Source organism: Leucoraja erinacea, unplaced genomic scaffold (assembly GCF_028641065.1).
Source record: "Leucoraja erinacea ecotype New England unplaced genomic scaffold, Leri_hhj_1 Leri_1256S, whole genome shotgun sequence".
Taxonomy (NCBI): Eukaryota; Metazoa; Chordata; class Chondrichthyes; order Rajiformes; family Rajidae; genus Leucoraja; species Leucoraja erinaceus.
In genome coordinates this window covers 3,728-18,188 of record NW_026575513.1, presented here as the reverse complement: position 1 = coordinate 18,188, position 14,461 = coordinate 3,728, and the positions used below count along the sequence as shown (strand labels likewise).

The 14,461-nt window shown below is 54.9% G+C and overlaps 1 protein-coding gene across 1 annotated transcript; it reads left to right on the top strand.

Moving 5' to 3' along the window:
* LOC129715565 (U4/U6.U5 tri-snRNP-associated protein 1-like) lies at positions 1-14,234 on the top strand (the record flags this gene model as incomplete). The annotated part of the gene is made up of 8 exons (XM_055665437.1): positions 1-300; positions 2,159-2,213; positions 3,136-3,191; positions 5,475-5,604; positions 6,434-6,539; positions 7,356-7,433; positions 12,186-12,473; positions 14,116-14,234. Coding segments are annotated over exons 1-8 (1,058 nt in total), but the record flags the coding sequence as incomplete, so codon positions are not given.
* Between the last annotated feature and the right edge of the window lie 227 nt (positions 14,235-14,461).

The window sequence follows — 14,461 nt, the reverse complement described above, 5'->3', positions numbered from 1 at the left end:
AGGTGAAGGCGGCTGTTGACGGCGGCGGTTCTCAGGTCGGTCCGGTCCGGTCGGTCCCGGTTCCCCTGCGCGCCATGGGGTCGAGCAAGAAGCACCGCGAGCGCGGCGGCGGCGGCGGAGGAGGAGGAGGAGGAGGAGGCGACGAGGCGGCGGCGGCCAGACACAAGAAGCACAAACACAAGGAGCGGCGGGAGCGCGCGGGCAGCCGCGAGGGGAGGAGGCGGCGGGACAGGGAGACGCGGCCCGGGCCCGGCATCGGCACCGAGAGGCGGGGCCGCAGGGACAAGGCCGAGCACAGCGGTGAGGGGGGGGGGGAGTGGGGGGAGGGGTGATGTGGGGATGGGGGGGGGTGTGTGGGGGGGGATGGGAGGGAGGGGATGTGGGGGGGACGGGGGATGTGAGGAGAGGGGGGGATGGGGGGAGACCGACAGTCTGGGACGAGGAGGGGGGGGGAGACAGTGTGGGGAGGAGGAGAGGGGGAGGTGATGTGAGTGGGGAGTGAGGAGGTGGGGAGGGGGGGAGACATCTGGGAGCGGGGGGGAGGAGGGGGGTGGATGGTATGAGTGGAGGAGGGGGGGGATGCTGGAGGGAGAAGGGAGGGGGAGACAGTCTGGGAGGGGAGGGGGGGGAGACAATCTTGGGGAGGGGGGAGTGTGATGACAATCGGGAGGGGGAGGGGGGAGACAAGTCTGGGAGGGGGGGGGGGAGGGGAGGAGATGAGGGGGATGGTATGAGGTGATGGGGGACAGTCTGGGAGGGGATGGTATGAGTGGAGGGGTGGATGGAGGAGACAATCTGGGAGGGAGGTGAGGGTGATGTGAGGGGGAGGGGGGATATGGGTGGGGGGGGGGGGGGAGGAGTATGAGGTGATGTGAAGGGGGATGAATGATGAGGGGGAGACAATCTGGGGGAGAGGTGATGGGAGGGGAGGGGGGATATATGGGTGGGGAGTGGGAGGGGGGATGAAGGGATGGGAAGGGGGGAGGAGTGATGGTGACGGGGGAGATGAGGGGAGGGGGAATGGAGGGAGTGGGAGGGGGGGTAGGAGGGGGAGGGGGAATGAGTGAGGGGGGTAGGGTGTGAGGGATGGAAGGAGTGAGGGGTGTGTGGTGAAGGGATGGAGGGAGGAATGAGGGAAGGGTGAGGTGAGGATGGGGGGGGGAGGTGAGGGGATGGGGGGAGGAGTAAGGATGTGTGGTGAGGAGGGGAGGGGTGGAATGGATGAGGGAGGGAAGGAAGGATGGAGAGGGGAGGGATGAATTGGGAGAAAGGGGAGGGGGAATCAGGGATTAAGGGGTTGAGGGAGGGGGAGGCGGGAGCAGAGAGGGACGGGGAAAAGGGAAATCTGGGGTGGATGGGGGAGGGAGATGAGTGGTTGTGATAGAGCGAAGGAAAAGCAGAAAAATAGGTGGAGGAGTAGGCCATTCGGCCCTTCGAGCTAGCACCGCCCTTCAATATGATCATGGCTGATCATCCACATACAATAAGGGTCACAAGGTGGAACATTGATGTATGTCAGAAGGAACTGCAGATGCTGGTTTACTCCCAAGACAGACACAAAATGCTGGAGTGACTCAGCGGGACAAACCCTTAATAATCTTATATGTTTCAATAAGATACCCTCTCATCCTTGTTAACTCCAGTCGGAAGAAGGGAAGAAGGGTATCGACCCGAAACGTTGCCTATTTCCTTTGCTCCATAGATGCTGCCTTACCCGCTGAGTTTCTCCAACATTTTTGTCTACCTTCTAAACTCCAGAGTATACAAGCCCAGCCGCTCCATTCTCTCAGCATATGATAGTCCCGCCATTCCGGGAATTAACCTGGTGAACCTACGCTGGGCTCCCTCAATAGCAAGAATGGCCTTCCTCAAATTAGGGGACCAAAAACTGCACACAATACTCCAGGTGTGGTCTCACTAGGGCCCTGTACAACTGCAGAAGGACCTCTTTGCTCCTATACTCGACTCCTCTTGTTATGAAGGCCAACATGCCATTCGCTTTCTTCTCTGCCTGCTGTACCTGCATGGTCACTTTCTTGCAGGTTCAGAGCCATGGGAATGGACTGTGAGTGGATGATGTGTGTGCTCATTTGTGAGTGAGTGTATCGACCAACGTTTTGCCCTCTTCCTCCGCCTCATCCATGTCTTTCCCTTTCAGCCATCACACCGAAGTCAGCGGGTGGCAACGCCTCTCTGTCTATCGAAGAGACGAAGTGAGTTCTGGATCGTCACATCTCCGTGCTGGCTTGCTTGGAGCTGTTGGCAGTTCCGTTCACACTCACTCGTGTTCACTGTCTCTCGTTCACACTCACTCATTCACTCTCACTCGTCCGCAATCTCACTCGCGTTCACACTCGCTCGCGTTCACACTCACTCGCGTTCACACTCACTCGCGTTCACACTCACTCGCGTTCACACTCACTCGCGTTCACACTCACTCGCGTTCACACTCACTCGCGTTCACACTCACACCTCGTTCACCTCACACTCACTGCGTTCACACTCACTCGCGTCACACTCACTCATTCACTCTCACTCACTCACTCGCGTTCACTCACTCTCGTTCCACTCGCGTTCACACTCACACGCCCTCAATCTCACTCGCCCTCAATCTCACTCTCGTTCACACTCACTCATTTACTCTCACTCGTCCGCAATCTCACTCGCGTTCACACTCACCCGCGTTCACACTCACTCGCGTTCACACTCACTCGCGTTCAAACTCACTCGCCCTCAATCTCACTCGCCCTCAATCTCACTCATTCACTCTCACTCGTCCGCAATCTCACTCGCGTTCCCACTCACTCTCGTTCACTCTCACTCGTGTTCACTGTCACTCGCATTCACTCTCACTCTCACTCGTTCACACTCGCGTTCGCTCTCACTCTCACTCGCGATCACTCTCACTCGTCATAAGTGATAGGAGCTGAAGTTATGCCATTCGGCCCATCGAGTCTACTCCGCCATTCAATCGTGGCTGATCTATCTCTCCATCTCAACCCTATTCTCCCCATAACCCCTGACACCCGCACTAATCAACAATCTATCTATCTATCTCTGCCACACAAATATCCACTGACTTGGCCGAGCCGTGGGTGGATTCTTGCCTAACTGTGTCCTGTGTTTCCCTTGCAGTAAGCTGCGAGCCAAGCTCGGACTCAAGCCCCTGGAAGTGCAGGAATCCAAAAAGGGTGAGTTCAACTTTGACGCCGTCTGCGTTTTCGTCTTCGTGGTGGTGTTGCGGCGTTCACGGAGGGGGGGGGGGCGCACGTTGAGGTATTTTGCGGGGGGAGAGGATTCACTGGAGCAGCCCGGTGAAATTTGACACCTCGGCTACTCAGTGAGACTGGAGATATCTTCAGAGCAGGACAATAGACAATAGGTGCAGGAGTAGGCCATTCGGCCCTTCGAGCCAGCACCGCCATTCAATATGATTATGGCTGGTCATCCCCACTCAGTACCCCGTTCCTGCCTTCTCCCCCATATCCCCTGACTCCGTTATCTTTAAGAGCTCTATCCAATTCTCTCTTGAAAGTATCCAGAGAACCGGCCTCCACCGATTTCATAGAAACATAGAAATTAGGTGCAGGAGTAGGCCATTCGGCCCTTCTAGCCTGCACCGCCATTCAATATGATCATGGCTGATCATCCAACCCAGTATCCCGTACCTGCCTTCTCTCCATACCCCCTGATCCCCTTAGCCACAAGGGCCACATCTAACTCCCTCTTAAATATAGCCAATGAACTGGCCTCAACTACCCTCTGTGGCAGAGAGTTCCAGAGATTCACCACTCTCTGCGTGAAAAAAGTTCTTCTCATCTCGGTTTTAAAGGATTTCCCCTTTCTCCTTAAGCTGTGACCCCTTGTCCTGGACTTCCCTAACATCGGTAACAATCTTCCTGCATCTAGCCTGTCCAACCCCTTAAGAATTTTGTAAGTTTCTATATGGTATAAACCATGTCTCTCCCGTCTTTCTTCATAAGACAGTCCTGACATTTCAAAGCAATTTAAAAAAGACACCACACACAATAGTAAAATGTAAAACAGTAAAGTTAGTCCCTGGAGAGATAGGAGTTTACAGTCCGAATGGCCTCTGGGAAGAAACTCCTTCTCATCCTGTTCATCATTGGACGTGTTGGAGGAAACTGACGATCTCCGACACCGCATGTTCCAATATTTGTAAAGGGGCCGCTCCTTCTGGCCGTACTTCACACCCACCGCCCTCGTCTGTGGACACCCCTGTGCCTAGGGGAGAGGGTAGAGGGGGCTGAAGATGTCCTGGTCGGGGTTTGCTCCTGGGCCTGGCCAAGCGGGGCCATCCGCGAGTCGAGACACCAGGCGGAAGTGGGCTCTGCCCGAGCCGGATGCTTACCTCCTTTTCCTAGGTCAAGTCAAGTCAAGTTTATTTGTCACATACACATACGAGATGTGCAGTGAAATGAAAGTGGCAATGCTCGCGGAACAACAAAACAACCAAACAAATTATAAACACAATCATAACACACATATTATTTTACATAATAAATAATAGAAGGAAAAACGTTCTGTACAGTTAGTCCCTGGTGAGAAAGGCGTTTACAGTCCGAATGGCCTCTGGGAAGAAACTCCTTCTCAACCTCTCCGTTCTCACTGCGTGGCAACGGAGGCGTTTGCCTGACCGTAGCGGCTGGAACAGTCCGTTGCAGGGGTGGAAGAGGTCTCTCATGATTTTGTTTGCTCTGGAGTTGCACCTCCTGTTGTATAGTTCCTGCAGGGGGGTGAGTGAAGTTCCCATAGTGCGTTCGGCCGAACGCACTACTCTCTGCAGGTCACGTCCGCGCCCGGCTGGTAATAGAAAGGATCTGCGCGCTGGGCACGGGATTTCCGGGACCGCTGGGCATCACGGAGGGGGGTGGGAAGCGTGGATTGCGTAGAACTGGTGTCGATGGGTTTTCGAAGGGCCTGTTTCTGCGCCGTGTCTCCGAAGTTCGCTGTCTCTGTACTGTACACTGACAATAACAATTAATTATGGGAATCCTTTAAAGCATTTATTAGAGGAGTCATTATTTCATTTCAAGCTTATCAAAATAAAAAGAATAAGAAAGAACAAAGACATTTAGAAGAACAAATAAAACAATTAGATACAGATAATGCTAAAGATCCAACTATGGATAAACATAATAAAATCCTATTATTGAAATTCAAGCTGAATAAATTATTGTCAGAGAAAGTTATAACATTATTTCAAGTTACAAAACAAGAACACTTTGAATTCGGGGACAAACCCCACAAACTCTTAGCACGCCAGTTGAAAAAACGGGAAAAAGAGAATGCAATACTAAAGATTAAATCAGATAGTGGGGAATTATTAACACTACCCAAGGATATCAATAAAAGATTCGCTCAATTTGACAATGACAATTAAAGTTGAATCTGAATTTGAATCTGAATCTGAAGTCTAAACGCTACCTTCCTTCCTTCCTTCCGCCCGACAGTCGAGGCTGGCACCAAGGAGGACCCGGTGGTGGTCCCCGCCATCAACCCCATCCTCTCCAAAGAGCAGGAGGATATTCGGGTGAAGCTCACTGCCTTGAAGGAGAAACGACTGCTGAACCAAAAGCTGGGGTAGGTAGTGACAGAGGAGTGGGTGGGGGGGGGGGGGGGGGGGGTACAGTACCGGTGGGGACGGGTCATAGAAACATAAAAACATAGACAATAGGTGCAGGAGTAGAGGCCATTCGGCCCTTCGAGCCTGCACCGCCATTCACTATGGTCATGGCTGATCATCCAACTCAGTGTCCCGTCCCTGCCTTCTCTCCATACCCCCTGATCCCTTTAGCCACAAGGGCCCCATCTAACTCCCTCTTAAATATCGCCAATGAACTGTGTGGCCTCAACTACCTTCTGTGGCAGAGAGTTCCAGAGACTCACCACTGTGAGTTCCAGAGACTCACCATATGCTGAGAGAATGGAGCTGCTTTGTACATCTTTGTCAACTCTATCAGGATCTGGTCTTTATGGACATGGCATTAAGGTAAGGCCCCGGTTTCAAACCCTATGTTAGGTTTCAGTGTTTGGGGAAAGATTGGGCAGCACAGTGGTAGAGTTGCTGCCTCACAGCACCAGAGTCCTGGGTTCAATCCTGATGTTTTGCCTGCACAGAGTTTGTATGTTCACAGATTCACCACTCTCTGTGTGAAAAATGTTTTTCTCATCCCGGTCCTAAAAGATTTCCCCCTTATCCTTAAACTGTGTGGCCCCTTGTTCCGGACTTCCCCAACACCGGGAACAATCTTCCTGCATCTAGCCTGTCCAACCCCTTAAGAATTTTGTAAGTTTCGTAAGTTTGTAAGTCTGTTTGTGTAACACTGGGGTACAGTACTGGTGGGGACGGGTCTGTAAGGGCTGGGCTGTGGTCTTTGACTCTCTCTCCTGCCTCTCTCCCCCTCTGGAGGAAGGTGAAGTCTCTGGCCGACGATGATGCCTGGCTGGACGATGCCGTCGCCTGGGTGGAGAAGAGCAGGAAGCTGCAGAAGGAGAAGGAGTTGGCGGAGAAGAGGGTGAGTGGCCGCAGCTGGCTCCAGGGACTGGCCACGGGCAAGCCTGGCGCCCGGTGTGTGGCTGCCTCTCCCCCCACACACGTACAAACACACACACACGTACACACACCACACGTACACACACACACGTACACACACACACACGTGCGCACACGCATGCATACGCACACACACTTGCATGCACACACGTGCACGCATGCATGCGCACACACGCACGTACATACACACACACAACACACGTACACGCGCGCACACACAAGCATAAGCACACGCACACACACTTGCATGCGCACATACACACACACACACACATGCACACATATACACACACACTCGCATACACACACACGCACACACATACACACACACACTCACATACACACACACACTCACATACACACACGCGCACACATATACACACACACGTACACACACATTTGCGCACACACACACGAACAAACACACGTGCACAGACACACACACATTTGCGCACACACACACGAACAAACACACGTGCACAGACACACACACACACACGCACACACACATACACTCACACAACACCCAAGATCAGGATCAAACCCAGGTCTCTTGCTCTGTGAGGCAGCGACTCTGCCAGATGTTGCCAGATGTGCCGTCCTACAGATCCACCATGGCCCAGTTGGTGAAGCCGGGGATTGAACACGGCCCCCCCCGTACCTACAAGCCGCCTGTGCTCTTGCCGGCGAGCTGCAGCCCCGACTAACACACAAGCGGGTTACTATCTGGGGTATGTTTTTTCCCGTCATATTGAGCCCTCCCCGAATGTGATTGCAGGCAAAACTCCTGGAGGAAATGGACGAGGAATTTGGCGTCAGCAACCTGATCGAAGAGGAGCTACGCACAGAGAAACAGGTGAGGGCGAACAGTCGGGTGGGTGTCTGCAGACCACTGGGAATCAGCTCTTCATCCCATTACACGTCCAGCAATGCATGGTGGCATTAGGCCTTGCACCTTTCTTAGACCCCCCCTCGGTCATGGCTCCCCCCCACACACACACACGAAGGGTTGCGGGTGTACGGAACAAGCTGCCAGAGGAGGTAGTGGCTATCCCTCTGCTGGTGCTGAAATAGGGATGGTTTAAAGCTCTCCTTCTTAGTCCGACCATGGGTGTCTCCAGGGTGCTATTCCCTATATGGAGGATGCCCATGCGTGGCTTTGTTTAACATAGAAACATAGAAACATAAAAATTAAGTGCAGGAGTAGGCCATTCGGCCCTTCGAGCCTGCACCATTCGCCATTCAATATGATCATGGCTGATCATCCAACTCAGTATCCCGTACCTGCCTTCTCTCCATACCCCCTGATCCCCTTGGCCACAAGGGCCACATCTAACTCCCTTAAAGAATGTCCTTTAATTCTGAGGCTATGACCTGTAATAATGGATGGGATTTATACAGAGCCTTTCTAGATACTCAAGGCGCTTTACCTCGCATTATTCATTCACTCCCCAGTCACACTCGGTGGTGGTGAGCTACTACTGTAGCCACAGCTGCCCTGGGGCAGACTGACGGAAGCGTGGCTGCTAATCTGCGCCTACGGCCCCCTCCAACCACCCACCAATCATTCACACACACATTCACACGCAGGCAAAGGTGGGTGAAGCGTCTTGCCCAAGGACACAACGACAGTATGCACTCCAAGCGGGATTCGAACCGGCTACCTTCTGGTCGCCAGCCGAACACTTAGCCCATTGTGCCATCTGTCGCCATCTGTTAATGTGGGGAGACTGGTGCACAGACAGTAATATTCAGGAGAGAGTCAGAGTTATCTCTTATTGTTCAAGTGAGTTTATTGTCAGTGTGTGTCCCTGTATAGGTACAATGAAATTCTTGCTTTGCTTCAGCACAACAGAACATAGTAGGCAGTGTTTAAGAAGGAACTGCAGATGCTGGAGAATCGGAAAAAGCTGGAGAAACTCAGCGGGTGCAGCAGCATCTGTGGAGCGAAGGAAATAGGCAACGTTTCGGGCCGACACGTTGCCTATTTCCTTCGCTCCACAGATGCTGCTGCACCCGCTGAGTTTCTCCAGAACATAGTAGGCATGTGGATAAGGGATGACGGAATCAAGGGATGTGGGGAGGAAGCAGGAACGGGGTACTGATTCTGGATGATCAGCCATGATCGTACTGCCGGAACGGAGTTTGCACGTTCTCCACGTGACCTGTGTGGGATTTCTCCGAGATCTTCGGTTTCCTCCCACACTCCAAAGGTTTGGAGGTTAATTGGCTTGGTGTAAATGTAAAATAATTGTCCCTAGCGGACAAGCTTTTCCCTTTGAGAATAGGGAAGATTCAAACAAGAGGACATGACTTCAGAATTAAGGGACAGAAGTTTAAGGGTAATATGAGGGGGATCTTCTTTACTCAGAGAGTGGTAGCGGTGTGGAATGAGCTTCCAGTGGAAGTGGTGGAGGCAGGTTCATTGGTATCATTTAAAAATAAATTGGATAGGCATATGGATGAGAAGGGAATGGAGGGTTATGGGATGAGTGCAGGCAGGTGGGACTAAGGGGGAAAAAAAATTGTTCGGCAAGGACTTGTAGGGCCGAGATGGCCTGTTTCCGTGCTGTAATTGTTATATGGTTATAGTGGGTGTAGAGTGGTGTTAGTGTGCGGGGATCGCTGGTCGGCACGGATCCCCGTGAGCCGAAGGGCCTCTTCCCGCTCCGCATCTCTGAACTAAATTAGACTACCCTAATACTGACGGCATCATTCACCTCCCCTCGCGTGCCTGGTTTGGCTCGGCCACCAAGCACGGCACCCGGAGGCTGCAGCGAATCGTCCGATCAGCAGAGAAGATTATTGGCTGCAACCTTCCCTCCATTGACGAACTGTGCACTGTGCAAGGGCCAGGAAGCGAGCGGGCAAAATCATCTCTGACCCCTCCTCACCCTGGCCACAAACTCTTTGAATCACTTCCCTCTAGAAGGCAACTCCGGACTGTCAAAGCTGCCACAGCCAGACAAAGAACACAGCTTTTATCCACGAGCAGTTGCTCTACTCCACAGCCAAATATCTGTAGCCTCCCTTTGATCTAGGTTCACATGCTGGATCGATGGTGTTTTATCATTCATGTTTTATTATTAATGTTTAGTGTTTTCATTCGTAACTGTCACTGTACGTCATGTTGTGACTTGTGGGCGGAGCACCAAGGCAAATTCCTTGTATGTGAATACTTGGCCAATAAACTTGCTTACTTACTTTCTCTTTCCCCCCCCTTTCCCCTCCTCTCCCCCCTCCTCCTCTCTTCCCTCCCTCCCTCTCTACCCCCCCTCCTCTCCCTCTCTCTCTCCCTCTCTCCCTCTCTCCCCTCTCCCTCCCTCTCTCTCCCCCCCCCTCTCCCTCTCTCTCCCTCCCCCTTTCCTCTCCCTCTTTCTCTTACCACTCCTCTCTCCCTCCCCTCTCTCTCTCCCCTCTCCTTCCCTCCCCTCCCCCCCTCCCTCCTTCCTCCCTCCCCCCCACCCTTCCCCCTCTCCTCTCCCCCTCCCTCTCTCCCCTCCTCCCTCCCTCTCTCCCCCCCCCTCTCCCCTCCTCCCCCCCCCCTTTCCCCGTAGCCTCTCTCTCCTCTCTCTCCCCCCTTTCCCCGTAGCCTCTCTCTCCTCTCTCTCCCCCCTTTCCCCGTAGCCTCTCTCTCCTCTCTCCCCCCTCTCTCTCCCCCCCTCCTCTCCCCCCTCTCCTCCCCTCCCCTCCCCTCCCCCCTCTCCTCTCCCCCCCTCCCTCGCCCTCCCCCCTCCCTCCCTCTCCTCTCTCTCTCCCTCCCTCCCCGCCCTCTCCCTCCTCTCTCTCCTCTCCTCTCCCCCTCCTCTCTCTCTCCCCCCCCTCCTCTCCCTTCCTCCCCCCCTCCCGCTCCCCCCCCTCCCCTCCTCCCCCCTCTCCCTCTCTCTCCTCTCCTCTCCTCTCCCCTCTTCTCCCCTCTCCTCCCCTGTCTCCTCCTCTCCCCCTCTCTCCTCCCCTCTTTTCTCCTCTCCCTCTCTCTCTCCTCTCTCCCTCCTCTCCTCTTTTCTTCTCCTCTCCTCCTCTCTCTCCCCTCCCTCCCTCTCTGCCCCCCCTCTTCCTCCCTCCCCCCCTCCCCCTCTCCTCTCCCTCCTCCTCTCTCCCCTCTCTCTCCTCTCTCCCCCCCTCCCTCTCCCCTCCTCCCCTCCCTCTCCTCTCCTCCTCCCCTCTCTCTCTCCTCCCCTCTCCCCTCTCTCTCCTCCCTCTTCGAGCCTGTTCCCCCTCAGGGTCACCCATCCCTCCCCTCCCCTCCTCCCTCCCTTCCTCCCCCCTCCCCTCTCCCCCCTCCCCCTCCCTCTCCTCTCGCTCCCTCCCCCCTCTCTCCCCCCCTTTCCCTCTCCCCCTCCCTCTCCCCTCCCCTCTCCCCCTCCCCCCTCTCCCTCCCCTCCCCCTTCTCCTTCCTCCCTTCCCCTCTCTCCCTCTCCCCTTCCCCCCCTCCCCCCCTCTCCCCCCTCCCCTCCTCCTCCCCCTCCTCCCTCTCCCTCTCTCCTCTCTTCCCCTCCTCCCCCTTCTCCCTCATCCCCCCCCCCCTCCCCCCCTCCCTCCTTCTCCCCCCTCTCATTCGCTCTCCCCTCTCTCCTCCTCTCTCTTGTCCTCATCTGTTTCTCCCTCGTGTCTCAGGAGTCCTGGAAGAGGGATAAGATCCTTGGCACGGTCAACATGAGGGGTCCACAGAGAGAGTATTGCCGCGGAGATTTCCCTTGCGGAGAGATGGAGAAAGACTCGCCCGCCTCTCCTCTCGTCACTGAGACTCCCCTCTCTGGAACCTGGTTTTGTGGTCCCTCAGGCAGCTTATCCTATGTGAGCGGGCTGGGTGTGTCTGGCTCCAGCTAGCTCCTGGTGCCCTCCGCTCTCTCCCGTCCTTCCCCTGATACCTGTTAATTGTAAGACACATCCTTAGACTGGAGTATGTTGGCGGCGCTGTTCTGGCCGTCCGGCTCTCCTCTCCCACCTCACCATCCTTCACTGTCCTTTCAATTTCTGATCCTCCCCAATCAATTCCCCCCCCTCTCCTCTTCTTCTCTCCACATCCTCTGACTCCGCTCCTCTCTTCAGCCTTATCTAACTTTTCTCTATGAAAGCTCCGAGTTTTGCCTCACTCCGATATTGAGGCCTCCCTCCTTCTCCCCTTTGCTTTCCTCCACCCCCTCCACCTCCCCTCCTCGCTCCCTCTCTCCCCCTCTCCCTTCTGATGCCTCTCCCTCCTCTCCCTCTCTCTCTCCCGCTCTCTCTCCCCCCATTTCTTCCCTCTCCCTCACTCTCTCCCACTCTTTCTATCTCCCGGACTATCTCTCTTTCCCCTCTCTCCCCCCCCCTCCCCCCCCCCCCCCCCCCTCCCTCTCTCCCTCTCTCCCTCCCTCCCTCCCTCCCCTCCCTCCCCTCCCTCCCTCCCTCCCTCCCTCCCTCCCTCCCTCTCTCCTACTGGGGGCTGTGTGTTTCTGCACATGTGCTGTCGTGGGGGTCTAGGGAGTGGTGAGGTGTGCGGGGTGGCTATGGTCCTTGCACGGTTCTGTGGTCTGGGTTGGATCCTATTTGTGTGCTCTCGGTGTTGGGGGGGGTGGGGTGTGTGTCTTGCTGCCCGTTCCCGCTGAGTTACTCTTCCCTTTTTGAGTCGAGTACCTCCAATATCGATGTTGCTTTAAAGAAGCATAAACGAAAAAAAACTTCTTTCCCCTTCCCCCCCGTGTTGCAGTTCAAGGACAAGTCGATCCTTGCCCAGTACGACGAGGAGATCGAGGGGGAGAAGAAGAAGTCGTTCCGTCTGCAGACTGGGGGCTCGGCAGACGGCTCGTGGGAGCTGGAGCTGCAGCGGATACGGCAGTCGCTGAGAGACCAGGCTCAGACGCTGGAGCTGCCGCAGATGAGGGTGGCCTCCGAGTTCTACACCGAGGAGGAGATGGTAGGCTGGGGCAGGGGCGGGGGGTGGGGAGGGAGGACCACTCCCCATCCAACTCCAGATCCCGGCTCATATTTTCTTCCAGGGTCGCCACCTGTCCTGTATTAGCCAGACATCCCGCATATTTTTGGGCTGAATTGGTTTGTCGGGACCTCCTCCCCCGCCCAGCCCGTCCCGTATTTGACCCCGCTGCTTCTCGGTCGGTCGGAACCCGCCTCACCCGTCCCGACGTAGTCGCAGCCCGTGGAGTGCAGCTCCAGCGCCTCGCCAGTGCCGGTCCCCCGTCCCCCTCCCCCCCCCCCCCCGGGCCAAAACACCTCAGCTGGCCAGCCGGCTGGGCCTTGTGTGCAGTCCAGCACCCGGGGCCAACTCATCATTCACCCAGCCACGGCCCAGTCGGTCGACGAATTGCCGTCGGGAATTTGTCCCGTATTTTTGACCTTTTGTCTGTTATTTGGGAACGGGAAAGTTGGCGACACTGGTTTCTTCCCGGCTGTTATCAGGCGACTGAACCACTCTGCCGCAACCAGAGAGCAGTCCTGGACTACCATCGACCTCATCCGTGGCTCTCGGGCTATCTTTGATCGGACTATCTTTGCTGGCTTCACCTTGCACTAAACGTTATTCCCTTATCATGTATCTGTAAGCTGTGATTGTAATCATGTATTCCGTGGACTGGTCACCCACACACAGACACTGTCACACACACACCCACGCACACGCACGCACGCACACACGCACGCACATGCCTACACACACACGCACATACCTACACACACATGCACATACCTACACACACATGCACATACCTACACACACACACATGCACACACAGACACACGCGCGCATGCATACGCGCACATATACACACATACACACACACGTACATACACACACATACCTACACACACACACATGCATACGTGCAGACGCACACATATACATACGCGCACATATATACACACACACACATACATACGACACATACCTACACACACACACACATGCATACGCACACATATACATATGCACACACACATGCATACGCGCACACGCACACATACACGTTACAAGCATCGATGCCCAACATTTTCATGGACAATTGGATAGGTATATGGATGGGAAAGGAATGGAGGGTTATGGTCTGAGTGCAGGTAGATGGGACTAGGGGAGAATAATTGTTGGGCATGGACTAGAAGGGCCGAGATGGCCTGTTTCCGTGCTGTGATTGTTATATGGTTACTTATGGTTATAATAAACAAGTCCAGGCTGTGGATGTGTGAATCAAGATAGCATTGGCGAGCCTAGACAACAGTGCCGGAGAAACTCAGCGGGTGCAGCAGCATCTATGGAGCGAAGGAAATAGGGGGGCGTTTCGGGCCGAGACCCTTCTTCGTTGGTGAGCCTGACGAGCAATAGAATCTACCCACCCACAGAATCTACCCACCCACAGACAGACACACACACAGCGACAGGCAGGCAGTCACGCGCGCACACACCCACCCACAGACAGATAGACACACGCACTGTTCACTGTACCTCGGCACAAGTGACTATAACGTAAACTGTAACTTGTAACCACCCCCACCGCTGTGCTGAGGCTGCTCTCTTCTACCCCCCTCCACACCCCTCCCCAAACAAATAGGTGACGTTTAAGAAGACGAAGCGGAGAGTGAAGAAGATTCGCAAGAAGAAGTCAAGCGTGAGGGTGGACGAGCTGCTGGCACATGGCCATGACAGCACCACCACCGACTACGGCTCAAGGTGACCCCCCCCCCCCCCTCGCCAACCCAGCGGGTAGTGCTGCTGCCTCACGGGGGCTTGGTGTTCCATCCCGAGCACCGGCACTGTGTGTGTGTGTGTGACTGTGTGTGTGTGTGTGACGGTGTGTGTGTGTGACTCTGTGTGTGTGTGTGACTCTGTGTGTGTGTGTGTGTGTCTCTGTGTGTGTGTGTGTGTCTGTGTGTGTGTGTGTGTGTGTGTGTGTGTGA